We start from the raw sequence: 21,213 nt of genomic DNA on the forward strand, positions 1-21,213 counted from the left end.
AACTTTATTGTCACTACGAGCAGCACAAACTGACACTGGGGGCAGGACGGAAATCTTATGGAGTGCGGAGAGCTCGGCTGTTATTGTGACAGGCAGGTATGTGAGGCAATAGATCAACTTCCACTCACCAACCCTCCACCTCCTCCAGATCTCCGTCCCTCCCGGCAATCAGCGCCCCCCAACCCCTGTCTCTGATGTGTGGGGAGAGAGCAGGAAGTACCCGAACTCAAAACCCGGAAGTAGCAAGATGCCGCTGCCCATGCTGGATCCAACAACAAGAACAGCCGGCACGGGTCTGCGGGACATCTTTGCTACTATGCGCAGGCACAGGAAATAGTGACTGTCCCGCGGGACAGTTGGGAGGTATGGCCGCGGCTTGTCTGATACTGGGCACTGGGAACGAGCACGCAGCAGCAGGGGAGAGACTCGCGTATAAGCCGAGGTAGACTTTTTCAGCACATTTTCAGTGCTGAAAAACTCGGCTTATACGCGAGTATATACGGTAATCCCTCAGTGCAGATTCAGGGATAGCAGTTCAAGGCAGCCATCTTTCGGGTCTTCGTGTCTTCTTTTCACGATTCTGCAATTTCCGCCCATTTCAGCGGATGCGCAGTTGTCGCACACCGGGAAATTTACTCCAACTGCGCATGCGCAGCTTTGCCGGGGTCATTCTCCAATTACCAAAGACCCAGAAGATGGCTGCCGTGAACTGCGATCCCTGAATCTGCACCAAGGGGTAACTAAAAAGTTAGGGGCAGCTAGGCTGGGGGGGAGGAGGGCGGGGGTCTATGTAGGAGGAGGGTAAGGGTTTTTTATAGTTAACTGTTGAATTCTCCTTTATGGTGAAGGCTAAAGGATTGTGCAGTGCAAGGAGGTTGACTTCATTGCCTTCACTGTAGGCTCTCAATTTTGTAAAAAATTATTTATTTTTGCTTATGCCGGAAGGCAACTGAGGCATTGGGCCAATACGTATCACCTGCTAGCATTATTTGTATGGGAATCTTTTTTGAATCCCTAACAGTACCCGGGTACTCAATTAAATGTGTTATTATCTTTACTTTAGTGAAACAAATGGATTGATGCTACAACTAACACATTGCTGCTATGTGCAGTTTTTTACTATGTATGTGTATTTTAAATCTGGAATAAATAAAGTGTGTTTTAGCTAATATATTCCCAGTACTGAGACCCCCTGTTTAAGTAATTCTCGCTATATGGATTCTTATCTTCTAAGAAGAAGGGGTAGGGCAGTAACAAGTAAATTTACCTTCCTCGCAGAGGCGACCCCGGAATCCAGCAGGGCAGAGGCACAGGTACAAATCAGCTGTTCTTACTTGACAGGTTCCCCCGTTAACACAGGGAGCCCCATCACAGACCCCAGTGCTGCAGTCACCTAGGTGTTGGGAACAAAAGAATTCCATGACTTCAGTCCTTCAGATCTGGACATGATGAGGCTCTTCAACCTGCACTACTTACTCACCCACATCGGCTCCACTCAAAGCCTTTCCCAGGGGCCACTGTCTCATGTCAATATTCCTCCCATTTACAGACAGAGACTGCACACAACCCTTAAAGCCACGGTTCGTCCCTGTTGACTTAACCAACCAGTAGACACTGGGCGCACCGCCAATGTAGAATGGAGTTCGGAACGTGATTTTACTGTACTGCCCCTGAGAAGAGGAGGAAAAAGTAGAGCAATGACTGGTGGATAATGAAAAACTAATTTAAATTCTTCTATCTAAAAGTTTTAGTTCATCTCTGGGGGGCAGAGGTTACTCTTCCTGATAGGAGTGGGAGCTTCACACTGATAAAACCGGGTGGTACACCTGTATGTCCCATGAGCCCAACTTATGGAAACCATATGACTGGCCATGCATGGTATTGACATGGTTTTATGGTTTTATTCATTTGGGCTGAACTGATCTGCAGGGAGTGAAGATGGTGGGTTTTAGTAATACTCCACAGCATAAGTCATGGCTGGTGGCTTTATGGGAGTTATAGTTTAAACAGTGATCCCCTACCAGTAGCTCGTGAGTAACGTTACTCACCGACCCCTTGGATGTTGCTCCCAGTGGCCTCAAAGCAGGAGCTTATTTTTGAATTCCAGGCTTGGAGGCAAGTTTTGGTTGTATAAAAACCAGATGTACTGCCAAACAGAGCCTCAATGTAGGTTGACATTCCACATTGGGGCTACCAAATGGCCAATCACAACACTTATTTGGCACCCCAAGAACATTTTTCATGCTTGTGTTGCTCCCCAACTCCTTCTACTTCTGAATGTTGCTCATAGGTTCAAAAGGTTGAGGATCCCTGGTTTAAGACCATCTGGAGGACTGCAGGGGCTGTATTTCTGGAAAATATCATCACCAAACATTTATTTGATTCTGACCTGTGATTTGCCTGATATTGGGGAGCTGTTATCAAGCTGTAACCATCCATTTATTCCTTCACGATACACACGCACAACATGCCAGCTGCCCAGCTTGATTTTACGTTCACTCGTGATAACAGCCGTGCCCGTGCCACAGTTAAACCTGGAACGGAATGAGAGAGACATTGCAGTCTTGTTACCTTGGCCTCATTGAACAGTCATGGTCTAATTATTTAATTAATACATAGTAAACTGGGGAATCCAGTAGTACAATCCAGTGGTCAAACACAGTCATTTCCTATGGGTTATGCAATTTGCATAATCCACAAATGAATGTAAAGTTGCCAAAATGCTCTTCTGAGCACTTTTGCAATTATCAATATTATATTTTAGTTAGCGAACAAAGGATTCTGTTTGATGTTGTTCTGCTCAGAACATGAAGTTAGAGATGAGAAAAGAATCATCTTCTGTTTCTCTTGGTGTTGACTACAGCCAAACTGAACAGCAGGTGGCGCTGTTGTTTAACATCATTATATCAGCGGTGTAATAATTTAATAATTTAATAATGTAATCATTTCATTTCTAATATCTTGAAAACCAGAAAAACATTTTTTATAAACATTTGGGGGCCGATTCACTAAGGGTCGAATATCGAGGGTTAATTAACCCTCGATATTCGACTAGGAATTAAAATCCTTCGACTTCGAATATCGAAGTCAAAGGATTTAGCGCAGATAGTTCGATAGAAGGATAATTCCTTCGATCGAGCGATAAAATCCTTCGAATCGAGGGATTTTAATCCAACGATCGAAGGAATATCCTTAGATCAAAAAAAGTTAGGCAAGCCTATGAGGACCTTCCCCATAGGCTAACATTGACTTCGGTAGCTTTTAGATGACGAACTAGGGGGTCGAAGTTTTTTTTTAAAGAGACAGTACTTCGACTATCGAATGGTCGAATAGTCGAACGAAGTCGTAGTCGAAGGTCGAAGTAGCCCATTCGATGGTCGAAGTAGCCCAAAAAAAACTTCGAAATTCGAAGTTTTTTACCTTTGAATCCTTCACTCGAAGTTAGTGAATCGGCCCCTTGGTGTGTTAATGCTGGAAAAGAGGGACACTGAACACACACACCTACCGGAACTGGACAGTTCGGCGAATGATGGCCACCGACATGAAATCCCCGCGGCCATACTCATTTTCCCCACAGTACAGCAGTAAACCATCATCACTCTGAGCCTGAAGACAAACATGGATATGTGAGTTTGTGGAATAATCAGGGTTGATTTACAGATATAGGGGGCAATGTAAGATGATTGAGGCCCAATCAGGTGACACATCTTCAATAGTTGTAGGTTTGTCATTCCTGCTTATGTAGCGAAATACAATAAAACAGCCCTTTGTTGTTTATCTATATACAGTGAGGCTCATTTATCAACACTGGGCAAATTTGCCCATGGGCAGTTACCTATAGCAACCAATCAGTGATTAGCTTTTTAAAGCCAGCTGCAAGTAGAACAATGAATGCAGCAATTTGATTGGTTGCCATGGGTTACTGCCCATGGGCAAATTTGCCCAGTGTTGATAAATGACCCCCAGTGTCTCCCTCAAAGGGGCTCCCTGGTGCTGATGGTCCAACACAACTGCCCTCTCAGCTTTACTTTGAACCAATGGGATAACAGAGCTCTTCACTGTCAGTAACTTACCCTGAATTCCACAGTTATCTGAAATGTCTGATAGGAGTTTTTTAGGGGCTCAAATGTCATGTATGAGTGTCCATAAAACTGGGGGAACTGCACATTAATATCTGAAAGAAAAGACAATTTGTTACCATTTAAACACAGAGCTGGTCTCAATACTGAAAGAAATCCCACAATTTCAGTTATAAAATGAATCCTTAAAGGGGGGTTTGACCTTTAAATGAACTTTTAGTATGATGTAGACATAGACAGAAAGAGGCTGCTCTGATGTTCTTCTGCTCAGGAAAAAAAATAGAAACTTTTCTCAGATCTTTCCTAAGCAGAAGAACATCAGAGCAGCCTCTTTCTTTCTCCTGACAACTTCCTTGACTACTTGGTGGTCAGACTGGTGGGAAAATGACCAGCAGGTGGTGCTGTTGTAACAAAATTCATTCATATTAACAGTACATGTATCCTTTAATATCTTGGAATTAAAAGAAAATAAATAATGTACATGTACATTGCAAACGTGCTTAGAATAGCGCCCTCATTAATTTTACATTCACTTATTTTCAAGGTTTACTTAGCCTTTCATAAAAGATTTGGTCTAATATTGAACCGAATCCTAATTTGCGTATGCATGGACAGGAAGGGAAAAGTAGAAAAACATTTTTTACTTCCTTATTTTGTGACAAAAAGTGAAAAAAATGTGGTTTCCCTTCCCACATATGCAAATTAGGATTCGGTTCGCCAAGGCATTAGGATTTGGCTGAATCCTGCTGAAAAAGCCTGAATCCTAGCTGAATCCTGGATTTGGTGGATCCCTATCATTAGCACTTTGTGGCACGATGGCTGCACTATTTGACTATTCCATGGGGGGGGGACTGATCTGTAAAATTGCCCTTATTTGTGCTACCCGGTGTCCATACTGTATGCCCCTGATTTATCTAATTAACCTACTAATGCTATCCAGCTAATTACCAACATCAAATCAATATGCTGCATAATTGTGAAATGGGGTGCTCCTTTTCAGTAAAAGCCTGCTGGTTCCCCATGACCTTCCCTGCAGCGCTAATTGCACTGAATTCAAATCACAGGGTCATAATTATTAACCCTATAGACAGCGACGAGCTAAAAGGGTCAGGTAAAGCATATTTCATTTATGGTGTTTTTATTTCTATGTTTTAACTTGACTTACAAACAGTAATTGTATGTAAGTCAAGTGTCAAGTGTATTATTATATTCTGCAATCAGCCACTAGGTGGTGCAAACCCCAGGTGTATAATGCATTGCTGCAAAGGCTCCAGACACCAACCCACTCAGCAGACTTATCACTTCATTCTACACAACCTACAATAATTTAGGGTTGATTGCTTCCAAAGACTTAGGTCTTTTCCATCATATGTAAGCAATTTGACTACCAACTCAAAAGCAACTGTCATATGACAAATAGTCTCACCATTCTCACAGGTCCCTCCACCTTTTCCTAGGTTACAATGGCATTGGGATCCTCCGCGGTCATAGTCATTTAGGCAGAAGCTGTCTGCTGGGCAGAATGTCTCCTCACAAGTCAGATCAAAGAGCCTCGGGGGGAAGCCTAAGCTGCGGTCTTTGGCAGTTTTCATGTTGGTGGTTCTAGCTGGAGTAGTAGTAGTGGTAGAGGCCGGTGTTGAGGTTATGGTCACAGAAGTAGTCAATGGAGCCTTTGTCGATGTGCTAGTTGTGACCGTGGCCACAGTAGATCTTGATGTCAATGGGATGATCTTTGTGTAAGTTCCTGGGGTCACCTTAGTATCAACCAGAACCTTTGTGCTCCCCGCTTTCCCAGAAGTCATTGGTTTGAGCTGTACCAAGATGAAAATACAGAGGTTACTTGAAAAAAAAAGTTAACAAAGTTACTGATAGGCAGATACCTATGTGAAGTCTGCAATTCTAGATAATTGTGTGACATTTGACAGACCTGCTGAGAGTTGTATGGAATACCTAGAACAATCTCTTCCTTTCTCCAGCAGCCCAATTCAATTTGCAGTAGAGCAGTAGGTTAGTGAATGTAAATGAGACATCTTATTAGACAGTTGCTGATCCTGAATGTACAGATACAGCGTCCATTAACCTGTTATCCAGATAGCTCCAAATTATGGGAAGGTCATCTCCCATCTCCATTTTAATTAAATAATCCACATTTTTAAAAATGACTCCATAACAGTACCTAGTCCTTGACCCCATCTAAGGTGTAATTCATCCTTATTGGAGGCAAAACAAATCCACTGGGTTTATTTAACATTTAAATTGATTCTTAGTAGAATTACAGAAAAATCTCTTATCTGTAATAGCCCAGGTCCCGAGCATTCTGGATAATAGATCCTATACCTGTATATGCAGGCTCCCTGCCATAAAGCAAAGCAGGGCTATTGTTTTTACTGAAATTGATAGATTTTTACATCAATATTATATGGGCATTAACCCCCTCCCCAATGTATCTCTTTATCCCCCAATGCCCAGTCAATGAATCAAAGGTTCTCCAACTCAGTTGTTCTGTTACAATGCCTCCAGAATTTACACAGAGGTCTTGGTGGACGCAATCTTTGGCCATGCTACTTTTCCTCTAATCCATAGTCACAATCAACAGCAAGAAGGTGTAGGCTCAATGTCCTGGCCCAGAGTGTATACTCCTGCTCACCAATCACAAAGACCATTAGTGAAAAATGGATATAAGCTGGCCAAAGATGGTGGTCACCAACACCACTACACAGTTCTTAAGTCGTGGAGGTAGTAGAGGAGAACAGTTAAATTGGAGGGCCTGTGATTGAGTGGTTGGGGAGGGGGCTGGGGGACGGGGATATATTGTATGTTTTCCAATTATTTTAATTGCAAACCCATATCCCATATCTCCTGAGTGATCTTCGCTCCCAGGCAGTAGAAGTACCAACTGGAAAGTGGCAGAGCAGAAAAACAACATATGTTACTTAGACTACCACTACTGTCTGTATCCTAGTGAAAGTGCTGTAGTGATGTAACCAGTTATAATCTGTGCCTAGTGATGTCACTAGTGAGCAGCCATGGATTTGCATCGAAATTCCGCATTTCGCCATCAGCTAATTTTGCAAAACCAGGGAAAAAATTTGCTGCGGAAAGATTCATTGCGACAAAAACATTGCAGAGACTAAATTACTGAATTACAGGAAGGTCATCGCCCATGGACTGCATTTTAATCAGATACTTTTAATTTTTAAAAAGTGATTTCCTTTTTCTCTGTAATAATAAAACAGTACCTTGATGGTAACTATGATATAATAACCCCTTCCTGGGGGCAATATAATTATATTGGGTTTATTCAATGTTTTAAAGATTTTTTATTAGACCTTAAGTATGGTGATCCTAATTGCGGAAAGATTCCTTATCAGGGGAAACCTGAGGTCCCAAGCATTCTGGATAACAGGTCCCATATCTACACCTTTATATGGTCATGCATCTCCTTTGTGAATTTGAATATCCTTACAGTTAATAATAGGGTTTATATTATTTCCTTTTACTTTAATGACAATTTTTTGTTAAACCGAGAAACCAATAAAAACAGAAAACAAAGAATCCTTTTTGTATCTTTAGTGATGGAGTATTTTCCACTCACTTCATCTATGTAGATATCATCATCGGAGTCATCGGTCGTATAACCATCGTCATCACTTTTAGGATCTGTCACATAACCTTCACCGTAGCTTCCAGACCCCAGTTCTTCTGTACCTAGAAGGAGAGACAACATGACAGTGAGTCCTTTCTTCTTTCTTTGCTTTTTGTGGAAGTAATGGTCATAAAACACAATGAGGGTTATGTAATAAAAGGCCCAGGAGCAGTAACTCATAGCAACCAATCAGCAGGTAGAATTTACTGGTCATAAATATGGGGGTATGTATATGCAAAGCACATAATTAAAGAGAAACATCAGCATTCTCTAATTGTTCAGCAAAAACCTAACCTTCACGTACATCTGTAAGCAGTGTTGGACTCGGCCAGCGGGGCACCGGGAAAAATCCCGGTGGGCCTTGCTGACCCATACCTGTATGAAACTTCTCCAGCCGACTATAGCCACGATGAAGGTTACAAGTTACGTGCATGGGAGAGAGGGGGTTGCGGTGTCCATGTAGGACCTCACAACTGTGATGGGCGGTTTATGAGGACAGGTCTGGGGGCCACACTGGTGATAGCCCCGGTGAGCCCCAGAACCCTCAGTCTAGTGTCTGTAGGAGGTACGCGTCAATTATCTCATTCTTCCATGGGCAGTTAGCCATTTAGCTCTGATGAAGAAGGTTGTCAGGGTCAGGGAAACCCACCATGAAGATGACAGCCTTCACTTAAGTCTGTAATTGGCTAAAGAGTTAGTAGGATTCTACAGGCAGATACTAGTTCCATCAAACTTAACATTAACATGATTTAAGTGATTTACTGGGTTGATTTACTTTTAATTAGCAATTAACTAGGTGAATTTAGATTTAGATGGGCAGGCCATCACTCCCTGTTGGGTGCTGTGGTGGCACCTATGACAACTCTTATGACCCATTTATTAAATTTGTCCCACATCAACAATAAGGGACAGATTTATTAAGGGTCAAGGTGAAAATTCAAATTAGAATTTTCCAATTTTGTTTTTAGGGTCGAAACTCTCAAATTTGAATTGTCCAAATTCGATATGAGTTTTAATTCAAATTCGAACTTTGGGATTTATCATACTCTGGCCCTTTAAGAACTCAAATTCGACCATTCGCCACCTTAAACCTGCCGAATTTCTGTATAAGTCAACGGGAGAGGTCCAGGGATCAATTTGGTGATGTTTGCAGCCTTCCTGACATTTGAATCGAATCAATTTCTCCGAGCTGAGACCAATATTAATACATTTCGATTGGTCGAATTTTGAGTTTGTGGGAGTTTTAAAAAAAAACTCATATGAATTCGAAATTCAGCCTTTGATAAATGTGCCTCCCCTATTCATCAAAAGTCTTAGAAATGAAAGGAGCCGACGTTTCTCTACAGCTCACGCATATAATGAGGAATCCATGTGATTTGAATGTCCATATTTGCGACCAAGTCCTACATGATCCGATCATTTGCCCTAAGGATCAAAGGTCAAAGGGATTGGTCTGTGGGTGCCATAGCGTTAGAGTTTTATATTCTACAATACCTGGAGAAGGAGAGAACACTGTTCCCTATATCATCTTCAGTTTCAGCTTTTATGAACATCATTTACAGTTGCAGAATCTCCAGATGTGTTGGGGTGGGGAACTCTCAAAATCAATACCAATGAGCACTGAAACTGAATCCAATTACACTGTCTATAATAGGGAAGGCATTTGGCAAGGGCATAACGATTGCCTCAAAACACTGATCGATGCATGCAACACGCACAGTGCCATTAGATTTTTGTTTGATTTAACCTAGTTTTCACATCAGCTGCCTTTTACAATAGTTGTGACTGATTAAGAACTTTCCATTTGTGAAATCCAAGGGCTCCTGAGCATGAAAGCAAATTATTTGCAAACTTGTTTCAATAGGTGGAAATTATGCATTTTAAGCTGTCTGCACTGCAGGCATTTACATGCTACAAGAAATGCGTGGCAAGATCTCCTAGGGCTCTAAACAGACGGCAGTCACATGTGCAACTGTCAGCTGTTGAGGTGGGACTTGGTGGAGCAAGCTAGACCTTGAAGGAAGCTATTATCCATATAACCTAGGACTTTTTAGTCTTTCAACTCTGGCTGTTACTGAAGTACTAAGTGCAAACACAATGTTGTAACTAGGGGACCACGGGCCTGGTTCCAAAAACTGCAACTGCCCCCCCAGTTGGGACCCGCTACACCCCAGGTAATTACACCACTGTGCAAAGAGACAGGGCTACAATTTTTTATCCAACAATACAAACCTCTTTCCCAGAATTGCATGATCTACTACCTACTGTATGTTTGAATGGCCAATATAGTCCAAAAAGTAGCTTCTGTTTGATAAATCTGGTCCAAGTTGCAATGATGTTGATGTGGTTGTATAAGTGTATATAGCATAAATAATGGTGTTTAAAAGCAATTTAACTGGTGCACATTGGAGTGCATGTAGGCAAACTATTAAAAGGAGCTTGGAAAGCAACGAACAGGGAATTTCAGGGCTTTCCAGGGATAACTTGTCTCTTACAGCTTATATTGAGTACCTTATTCATCAAAGCAGGTTCTACTGGGCACAAACACCTTTGTGAGAGGCTTCTTTTCTGGGAACCAATTTTGCACCCACCCCTGCTCCTTGCCTTTTTGGCTGTTTGTGGGTGCTTACAACTCAACTTCTAAAAGGCTACTTTGACAGATTGAAACTGTTACCCTAATTCCCTGCTGTAGCCATCTTGGTCATCTTTACCCCTCTTAGTCAACAAACACATCAGAACTTGGCAGCAAAGAGGAAGAGGAAGCTACAAAGCCATACTCTTTGTGGCCTGGGACACCTTCATTAAACAATGGCTGAAACGTAGATCTCAAGGAACACAATACGGGCATTGTATCTATGCAGGCCTCACCAAATAAGTGGATTTTATAATGTATGGTCAGCTTTATATTGCCTCTTATTTTATGGCTGGTATGTGAAGGATTTTAATGTGAATAGATAGGGTGAGCTGCTGTGTGGTCTGGAGCTTATAACATATTTTTCTGACTGCGAATTTCTTCAATTACATGGCTCAGAAAAAATAAAAGAACATCATGCGTATCTTTGTTATTATTAGTTATCTTTAGCAAATGATAAGAACAAAGGCTTCATCCAACTAGAAACCAGGGTGGGGGAGCACTGACCTTTACCCTAATGTTTATGTCATTTAGGGGCAAAAGTTGGAATCTCTTAGGGGGGTTATGAGTAAGTTTTTCTAATTAATATTTTCTAACTCCTTCCCCAAAACATAGCAGATTGGGAAAATACGAGACCTCATGCTCTTCTTCCAGGCTCCTCTATCCAAGAAACAGTTGGAAATATTTAATGGAGATTGCTTTGTCTCCTGTCTGTAAATGTATTTGAATTTTTAACATCATGATCATTTCAAAATAGAGTTATTACACTTATATAAGAAAAGCTGATGCAACACAGTGGGAAACGTGCTCCTCGGCCAACTTTTTTGAAGGGTGTTACTGGCATCAAATTCAAAATGAGCAGAAGACAATAATATTCCTCCTTTTCAGTATTTGATATGTTGTCTTTTTACTATTTTTTGTATTTATATATTACACATTGTTCCAACGTTTTTGGAGATCCTTAATCAGTGGCGTAACTAGATATTACTGGGCCCCACAGCAAATTATTTTTCAGGCCCCCAAAATGTTTAGAGGTTGACTTGTTTCTCCAATATTTATTGAAATTGTATATGAATTAGGGCCTCGTGGGGCCCCTATACCTCCTGGGCCCCCCTGCAGCCGCAGGGTCTGCTTCCTCTATAGTTACGCCCCTGTCCTTAATGTCCTTGTTTTAAAGGTTACTGATTTTTATACAGCATAACATATTGTGTAAGTCGTTTTAGATAGAACTGGGTGGTGCGGCTAAATTCCTAAATAGGGAGAATCTGCGCAATGCTTTTTAATCACTTGCTTAACCCCTAACTGCAAATATATATATATATATACACAGTATCTTTATGAAGGTGCCGGGAAGGGTTAAGAAACTAGACAGAAAATATACCACAGTGGCTGTTTATTGTCTTCCCTTCCCAGCATTTAGCAGTCTTTAGATGAAAGCCTTTGGGGAGCTCAGTAAGAGTCCCCAAATGATGAAATGTCTTGCACCAATTCTCTTGGAATTAAATTCTGGGTCTCTGGGGGAAAACTATTGTGAACAAAAAGTATAAAAATATATTCTGCGAGTGTTAGATATATTGTGGGCATCAGTGAGTCAGGGAATTTCTGCATCATTTCATCTTATTTTATACAATAATGTAATTACGGTGTAACCTCAATTTTACATCCCCTGACTTTTAAGTTTTCCCTCATTTTACATTGTTGTTTTGTGGTCCCACCTATAAAATTGCATAATAAATTTCCCTCATTTTACATTTTCCTGGATTTTACACCATTTTTTTCTGGTCTTCTGAAAAACGTAACATGGGGGTTCTACTGTATGTTAAAACCATATAATAAAGGTGAAAACAGTCTAAGCAAGAAGTGGCTCTGAGGCTGGGCTCTGAACCGTAGGGTAAGTAGAACACAGTGGGGGTCATTAATAAAGTTTGTGCAGCACATATTTATTTGCAAAAGTTTGTATTGCCCATGCTTTTTCCTGAACACAAATATATTACATTGCTCTGTTTGTCTTTCTGGTTTTTGTGAATTTGCATTTGCAAATGAGACAAGTGTTTGCGTGAGTGCGTCCACCAGAGTCAGACTGGGGGGCCCAGGGCCCACTGGGACTGCTGTCCAGGGCCCCCCTCCGGACCCCCTGGACTCCATACTCGACACCGCACACGCGCAGTGTGCATGGAGCCGCACAGCACTGCGCGGCTTTCCAAATTGTTTTTTTTTTCAGGCCCAGGAGATCCGGAGAGGGGGTCTGGCTCAGCGGGGGCCCATCGGGTTTTTTGCCGGTGTTCCACCGTGCCAGTCTGAACCTGGCGCCCATTGTGCAAGGTTGCTGTGAGCAAAAATAGTGTTGAAAGTAACTTAAATTTGCAATTCGCACGTTGTAGCATCATTCAAACGCAGAGTTTGCACATAAATATTCACAATTTGCAATTTTGACATATTTAAGATGCTCTTATAGACATTCGCATTGTGAAAAAAATTTGCTATTCTGTTTGCACCACACTTATTCAGATTTAGAAATGTAACCATGCACAGGGCAAATATATTCACTGTGCGAACAAATCTGTCCTGTGCGAAGTTTATACACGAGCCCCAGTGGGTCTCATAACCTAAACCTTTTATACTCCTGCCCCACCCCCAGCAGCTGTTGGGTCATTTGAACCTCTTGTTTCAGTGCAGGATTCAACTTCCAGCTGATGGCTCCCTTGTAAGTTCTGAGTAGGTTGCATAACCTCCCTGTGGCCCAGTCACTAACTCTAGAATGTAAGCTCTGTGAAGCAGAGGCTAATAATTTGGGAACAGTGCTAGTAGAATTATATACACATCCCCTTCCTTAGTTGGCTGAGCTCCCACTGACCAGGGGCACATAATGCTCAAAGTGCTATTATAGAGTATAGGTCGCAGTCATAGTTCTGGTGTAACTGTGAATAAATGCCATAAACTCTATGGGGCAAATTCACTAAGAATCGAAGTTGCGCCAGGCGCAACTTCGCCGCTCTTCGCCGCACTTCGCCAGGCGAATTTTCGCCAGCGCTCCGCAAATTCACTAAAATGCGAAGTTGCGCACAGGGGTAGCGTAAGTTTGCGAAGTTGCGCTAGCGTTGTTTCGCTATATAAAGCGAAGTTGCGCTAGCGAAGGCTAATTTGCATACGGCGCGAAATTCAAATTTCAATGGAGGAACACGTATCTGCACTACAAATGCCTAGAAAACCTTCAAATCAGCCAATAAAAATTTTATTTTGCCCTACACATGTGCCCACTGTCTAGGTAAGTTGCCATGAGTCAGGAAATGTAGGGGGGAGGAAGGGGAGCCCCAAAAAATTTTCAATCTTTTTCAGCCTATCACCCGTCATGTAGAAAACACGCCAGCGTTTTTTGGGACTTAGAAAATTTTGACTTCTTTTTAAACAATCCCTATCTACTCTATTGCGCTTCGCCAGGTCTGAGGTGGCGAAGGAAGTCTAGCGTAAAAGGTAGCGTTTGCTACACTGCGCAAGTTAGTGAATTTGCGTAGTTTCGTCGCTAGCGAAAATTCGCCTGGCGTAAGGTTGCGAAGTAACACTAGCGAAACTACACCAGCGTTCGTTAGTGAATTTGCGCAGTAGCGAAAATGCCGAACGCTAGCGAAAAAACGATAGCGTTCGGCGCTTCGTGCCTTAGTGAATTTGCCCCTATGAATAATCACTGAAGCCAATTTTGTTCATTGGCTTTTGAGGTCATTTAAGGTTATTTTAAATGGAAATCATGAAAAACATTATTTTATATATAATTATCTATGCACTATAGATCTATATGTATATATGATATATATTATCTACAAAGAGGGTCTGGGAAGTAGAAGTACAGTTTTGTTCATATCTTCTGTAATAGTCTTAATCAATATGGCAGCTCACAAGTGATACAAGGATCCGCGACAATATTTGTATGGACGAAACGAGTAATAATGTAAAAAGACTATAAACAAATACTGGTCCTCAAGGAAGAGATAAAAGGCCACAGTAGAAGGTCTTTAAAATCAGTCCTGCAATCAATGAGCAGAAAAGTCTTGGCCAGTTCAGTATATGTGAATGGAGTTCATGATTCATCCTTGCCAAGAACTTGCCAATCAGGCTGCTCTGTTTGAATCAGGCTGCTGACAGGTTTAAAGCAACTTAAAGCAAACAAATCATCTGAAAAGGATAAGTATTTCTTAACTGCTTTTTTATATTAAGGTTTATATTTAACTACTGTGGTTTAATTTTTTTTTTTAAAAGGTTTTTTTTTTTTTTTCTGTCTTGGGTGCTAAACAGCAAAGTTTGGTGTGCTAGTGTGCTTACAGCAAGTTTGTCACAACCTGCTTTACTTTGCAGTTTTCCCTCCGTTTGAGGGGGTGGGGTTTGATTAGTTGCACCTGAACAGACTGTATAAATAGAACCCCTGGGACTCCAGTGGAGCTTGCTCTAGTGTTAGCTCATTAAGTGGGGGATCTGTAAAAGTGGGGGATCTGTAAAAGTGGGGGATCTGTAAAAGTGGGGGATCTGTAAAAGTGGAGTTACAAACACCGGAGTTGAAAACTAAAGGAGGTTCAAACTACTGTAGGTCAAAAGTTTGTTCTAAACCCTCATTTTTTTTCTATATATTTATTTATATTTTTTCCTGTTTTGATCTGTAACTGGGATAATGAGTGCTAGCAAGATTGAAGGTCTGACTCAGTGCACAGTCTGTCATATGTATGCAGATTTGGAACAAGAGATCCAAAATGCTTACCTCTGTGGTGGATGTGAGCAAATTGCCACTTTGGAGGCTCAAGTTAGAGCACTAGAGCAACAAATTGCAACACTGCGGTCGATTGACAATCTTGAAAGGAGTCTTTTGCTCACTGAGCAGGACCTAGCGGGGTCAGATAGTTTGGGGGGAACAGAACAGCAGCAGGATGTTGAGGCAGCTAGCTGGGTGACAGTTAGAAAATCTAAGGTGGGCAAAAGGAAAATGGAGGCTGATCCGGAGATTATACATCGCAACAAATTTGCCAGATTGTGTGAAGATGATGGGAGTATGAACTCTGGATTGGCAATTCTAGATGGGGCTGATCTCTCTAACAGCCGGGAGACCAGTTTCTCTAGTAGTGGTGGGGGGAGAGTATAGTCAGGCCTAAGCAGATTGTGGTTGAAGGGGACTCAATTATTAGGAAAGTGGATAGGGTAATTTGTCGTCCGGATCGCTACAACCGAACAGTTTGCTGTCTACCTGGTGCCAGGGTTCGGCATGTGGTTGATCGGATAGACAAATTATTGGGTGGGGCTGGGCACGACCCAGCTGTCTTAGTGCATATCGGTACTAATGACAAAATAAATGGTAGATGGAAGACCTTAAAGAATGATTTCAGGGATCTAGGCTCTAAGATCAAGGAAAGGTCTTCCAATGTAATCTTTTCTGAAATTTTGCCTGTGCCACGTGCAAGTTTAGGAAAACAGCGGGAGATTAGGGAGCTTAATGCGTGGCTCAAGTCTTGGTGCAGGAAGGAAGGGTTTGGGTTCCTAGAGCACTGGGCTGACTTTTCGTTGGGGTACAACCTATATAGCCGTGACGGTTTGCACCTCAATGGAAGGGGGTCCGCGGTGCTAGGGGAAAGAATGGCTAAGAGGTTGGAGGAGTGTTTAAACTAGGCAAGAGGGGGGTGGGTGAGATAAAGGATTATGGGGAAGCTAGTGTAGACGGGGTAGTGGGGTTAGTAAGGGGTCATGGGGGAGGAGTGAGGGGGGCATACAGTTTACCAGCTAAGGAGGTCCCTCTGTTACAAGGAAAACAGAATAATACTAACTTAACGTATAATTCTTCACTAAGTAATGCAAATTTCAAAAGTAAAAGTAGTAACCTCCGCTGTATGCTGGCAAATGCATGGAGTTTGTCAGGTAAAATGGGAGACCTAGAATTAATTGCATGCTCTAAAAATTATGATATAATTGGTATCACTGAGACCTGGTGGGATGAAACATGTGACTGGATTGTGAATTTAAATGGTTACACCCTTTTTAGGAGGGACAGAGGGATTAAAAAGGGTGGAGGAGTGGGTTTGTATGTAAAGCCTGAATTAAAGCCATGCGCTAAAGAAATAAAATAGCTGGCACTGGTGAGGGTGTAGAATCACTCTGGGTAGAGATTTCGACTGGGCAAAAGGTAACAAAAAGAATTATCATTGGTGTATGTTATAAACCACCTCGTATAAGTGTCGAGTATGAAGCCCAGCTACTCTTGCAGATACAAGCGGCTTCACAGCTGGGTCAAGTTGTTGCTATGGGTGACTTCAATTATCCAGACATTGACTGGGGTAATGGGGTTGCTAAGACAGAAAAGCTAGTAGGTTTGTAAATATGCTGAATGACAACTTTTTATTCCAGCTCGTTCAAGAACCTACTAGGAATAACTCTCTTTTGGACCTTGTAATAACTAACAATACTGAACTCATCTCTAACATTTGTGTAGGTGAGCATTTAGGGAATAGTGATCATAACATGGTCTCCTTTGAGATTCTGTTGCAGAAGCAATTCTATAAGGGAGTAACTAAAACACTAAATTTCAGACGTGCAAACTTTGACAGTATAAGGGCATCTCTGCAACATATTAAGTGGGAAATGCTTTTCACAGGGTTAAACACAGAACAAAAATGGGAAGTCTTTAAAATGCTGCTTAATAAATATACTTGTCAGTATATTCCACTTGTAAGCAAGGAACGTCGTTGCAAAGCAAAACCTTTTTGGTTCAATAGAAGCGTTGGTGTTGAGGTGGGTAAGAAAGACGTGCTTTTAAGGCTTTCAAGTTAGCTGGTACAGCCAAAACATTTATAAGGTACAAGGAGGCCAATAAATCATGCAAAGAAGCTATAAGGCAAGCTAAAATTGCTATAGAAAAGGATATTGCAGCAAGCAGTAAAAAAAATCCCAAATTATTTTTTAAATATGTCAATAGTAAAAAATGAAGCAGGAAGGGGTGGGACCCTTACTATCAGAGGGGGATCAGCTGGTTGATGAAAACAAATAAAGCGCAGATTCTGAACTCGTATTTTTCATCTGTTTACACAAATGAAGAACCAGTAAGTGAAGGTTTCCTTCTTAACACTCCCAATTCTAGTAATACAACTAATGATGCATGGTTCACACAAGAAGAAATTCAAAAGAGACTTGAACAGGTTAGATTAACAAAGGTCCAGGGCCAGATGGTATTCATCCCAGGGTAATTAGCGAGCTTAGCTCTGTGATTGCCAAACCTCTTTACTTAATTTTTCAGGATTCATTGAGATCTGGTATTGTGCCAAGAGACTGGCGAATTGCTAATGTGGTGCCTCTATTCAAAAAAGGATCCCGTTCTCAGCCTCAAAACTATAGGCCAGTTAGTCTGACGTCAGTATTAGGAAAGCTTTTCGAAGGGTTAATAAAGGATAAGATACTGGACTTCATAGCAAATCATAATACTATGAGTTTGTGCCAGCATGGTTTTATGCGTAATAGATCTTGCCAGACTAACTTAATTTCTTTTTACGAGAATGTAAGTAGAGACCTCGATTCTGGGATGGCAGTGGATGTGATTTACTTAGACTTTGCTAAAGCATTTGATACAGTGCCACACAAAAGGTTACTGGTTAATTAAGGAATGTTGGCCTGGAACATAGTATTTGTACCTGGATAGCGAACTGGCTAAAAGATAGACTACAAAGAGTGGTGGTAAATGGAACATTTTCTAATTGGACCAGTGTTGTTAGTGGAGTACCGCAGGGCTCTGTACTAGGTCCCTTGCTTTTCAACTTGTTTATTAATGACCTGGAGGTGGGCATTGAAAGTACTGTTTCTATTTTGCAGATGATACTAAATTGTGCAGAACTATAGGTTCCATGCAGGATGCTGCCACTTTGCAAAGTGATCTGTCTAAACTGGAAAACTGGGCAGCAAACTGGAAAATGAGGTTCAATGTTGATAAATGCAGGTTATGCACTTTGGCAAAAATAATATAAATGCAAGTTATACACTAAATGGCAATGTGTTGGGAGTTTCCTTAAATGAAAAGGATCTAGGGGTCTTTGTAGATAACAAGTTGTCTAATTCTGGGCAGTGTCATTCTGTGGCTACTAAAGCAAATAAAGTTCTGTCTTGCATAAAAAAAGGGCATTAACTCAAGGGATGAAAACATAATTATGCCTCTTTATAGGTCCCTGGTAAGGCCTCATCTGGAGTATGCAGTTCAGTTTTGGACTCCAGTCCTTAAGAGGGATATAAATGAGCTGGAGAGAGTGCAGAGACGTGCAACTAAATTGGTTAGAGGGACGGAAGACTTAAATTATGAGGGTAGACTGTCAAGGTTGGGGTTGTTTTCTCTGGAAAAAAGGCGCTTGCGAGGGACATGATTACACTTTACAAGTACATTAGAGGACATTATAGACAAATGGCAGGGGACCTTTTTACCCATAAAGTGGATCACCGTACAGAGGCCACCCCTTTAGACTAGAAGAAAAGAACTTTCATTTGAAGCAACGTAGGGGGTTCTTCACAGTCAGGACAGTGAGGTTGTGGAATGCACTGCCGGGTGATGTTGTGATGGCTGATTCAGTTAATGCCTTTAAGAATGGCTTGGATGATTTTTTGGACAGACATAATATCAAAGGCTATTGTGATACTAAACTCTATAGTTAATATAGGTATGGGTATATAGAATTTTAATTAAAAGTAGGGAGGGGTGTGTGTATGGATGCTGGGTTTTCATTTGGAGGGGTTGAACTTGATGGACTTTGTCTTTTTTCAACCCAATTTAACTATGTAACTATGTAACTATGTAAATGGGCTTTAAACCAAGCCATACAAGGTAACAGCAGCCAATACTGAGGCATATTCAGGAATCCAAGCCGTGACTGAGGAATTTAAAAGAAAGAGTATGAAAATTAAGGGGGTCAACTAACAGCCCCCACCATCTGCTGAGTCACTGGAGAAAGAAGGCTGCCAGTGAATGCTTGAAGTATGACCCCAAAACCACATGGTGGGACCTGGTGTCTATAATGTAAACATCCTCTGTAGCTCTGCTGCTGCCTTCCAAACACTTGAGTCAACATAGGAAGCAAAGTGTATGGAATTCAGGTGCTTAGACACAGTTAGGACTTCTGCATTAATCATGTGATCATTCTTGTGGCCAACCATGACTAGAGGAGAGACCTCAGTGAGAGAGAGGAGATTGCTTGGTATGTATAAGAGGAAACAAAGGGGGGTTGATCAGTGCACATTCCCTGGTCCCCTGTCTCATAAGTAATTTATAGGGGAATGTAATAAAAGTTGCTAACGGAAAAACAATTCGCAATGGGAAAAGTTATGCCTTTTGCGAACCCGGAAGCAGTTTAGTGACCACTTCCGACAGTGGAAGACTGTTTGCGAATTTCATAGTTTGTGCCAATGCGCAATCAATGTAATAAAACTTCTTACTGAAAAAGTCATTATGTTTTCTCCAAAAGATAACGACACCTTCAAGCACTTCTTCAGAGTGTGCAATTAAAATTCGCAATGCGCAGTTAAAATTCGCAATGCGCAGTTAAAATTCGCAATGCAATAACAGATAAGGAACAATATTACATTGCAAGATGTGGATTTTTATTCTTATTGATGCGAATTGTTTGGCTCTTTAATAATATTCCCCCCATAGCCTCTATTCAAGTTACAAAGTTATGATCATAAAATTGGTAAGCCACCATACCACGTCAAGGAAAATCTTAAAAGCTGAAAGCAAGTCCTATTGAATGTCTGTTTTCAAATAGCAGGCAAGTAAGTTCCAGGCTTTGCATGGTTGCTATGAGTTACTAGACCAGGAGCAAACATTGAACATCTATTGCTGTTTAGTACCATGCGTTGTACTGTACACAAGGCAATTCTGGATTTGGTGGCTGGAAATCTCACTCTACAACAGAGGTTTTCAGATGTATTGGGTTCAAGTCCCACTTTGCTATTCAACATTTGACTGTGCCCACTTTAGAGCATTCAGTTATTGTTTCCTTTGTTGGCATTTATATTGTAGGAAGAAACCAGATAACCAAGAGAGAAACTATGCAGACAAAATTCAGCCTCTTTGCCTTGGTTGGAATCAAGTTCTGGACCCCGGCACTGTCGTTCTAACCACAGTTCTCTTGATGATATTTTTCCAGTAAACAATAATTTCTTATCAGTAATTCAACAATTAAACAATATAAAACTATTTTGCAGTCAAGCCATAAAGTTTGTAAGAACCCATCACCGGGAAATAAGAATTTGCTTCTCCAGTTTCATTTCATTAGAGAATTTCTCCTGGGTCATGTCAGATGCAGTGCCCTACCATGTAACAATACAATCATCTCTTAAAGTCAATGCAATATTAACAGATTTCCAACATGTGCAGGTTCAAATGTTAAAGGTTCATGCTGAGAGAGCGTTCGATTTCAAGCCGCCAATGTCCTGTCTGTCGTTATCCGCAATATAATTCTATTTATTAATATTGCAAGGGGTGACACAGTATCTGTAGTTGGTGATCCAGGTATAAATCTTGTTTGTGCTCTCAGGAGCGAGAGTATAGGAAGGATTTGTCTTTGCTCTGAGTCTGGAGAATATTACCTGTGCTTAGATTTAATATGGTTCTCTCTAATATTTGGTGGCTGGGAGCAGCTACAAACCAGCGAGATACTGTTACTGTTGTTAAGTGAGTACTTACCGAATGTCCTGATGATTTCACTTGCACGGCTGAGTGGACTCTCCCCGAATGAATTCACGGCTTTGACTGCAAATTGGTACTTGGTGTTTGGAGTCAGACCCTTCAGGACCATGGAATTGATTTGTATCTGGTCTCTGATGGGAATCCAAATCCCATCAAGTTCTGGCCT

The 21,213-nt window shown here is 41.4% G+C and overlaps 1 protein-coding gene across 2 annotated transcripts in view; it reads right to left on the bottom strand.

Moving 5' to 3' along the window:
- Positions 1-21,213, bottom strand: part of egflam.L (EGF-like, fibronectin type III and laminin G domains L homeolog) — a 67,600-nt gene that overhangs the window by 14,008 nt on the left and 32,379 nt on the right. For both annotated transcript variants that reach the window (XM_041569564.1, XM_018266329.2), the window contains exons 7-14: positions 21,045-21,211; positions 7,675-7,787; positions 5,506-5,890; positions 4,074-4,174; positions 3,506-3,606; positions 2,390-2,534; positions 1,481-1,670; positions 1,268-1,393 (exon numbers count right to left, since the gene is read on the bottom strand). In XM_041569564.1, the coding sequence (XP_041425498.1) occupies positions 1,268-1,393; positions 1,481-1,670; positions 2,390-2,534; positions 3,506-3,606; positions 4,074-4,174; positions 5,506-5,890; positions 7,675-7,787; positions 21,045-21,211 (1,328 nt within the window). The remainder of the gene's footprint in view (positions 1-1,267; positions 1,394-1,480; positions 1,671-2,389; positions 2,535-3,505; positions 3,607-4,073; positions 4,175-5,505; positions 5,891-7,674; positions 7,788-21,044; positions 21,212-21,213) is intronic.

Source organism: Xenopus laevis, chromosome 1L (assembly GCF_017654675.1).
Source record: "Xenopus laevis strain J_2021 chromosome 1L, Xenopus_laevis_v10.1, whole genome shotgun sequence".
Classification (NCBI taxonomy): Eukaryota; Metazoa; Chordata; class Amphibia; order Anura; family Pipidae; genus Xenopus; species Xenopus laevis.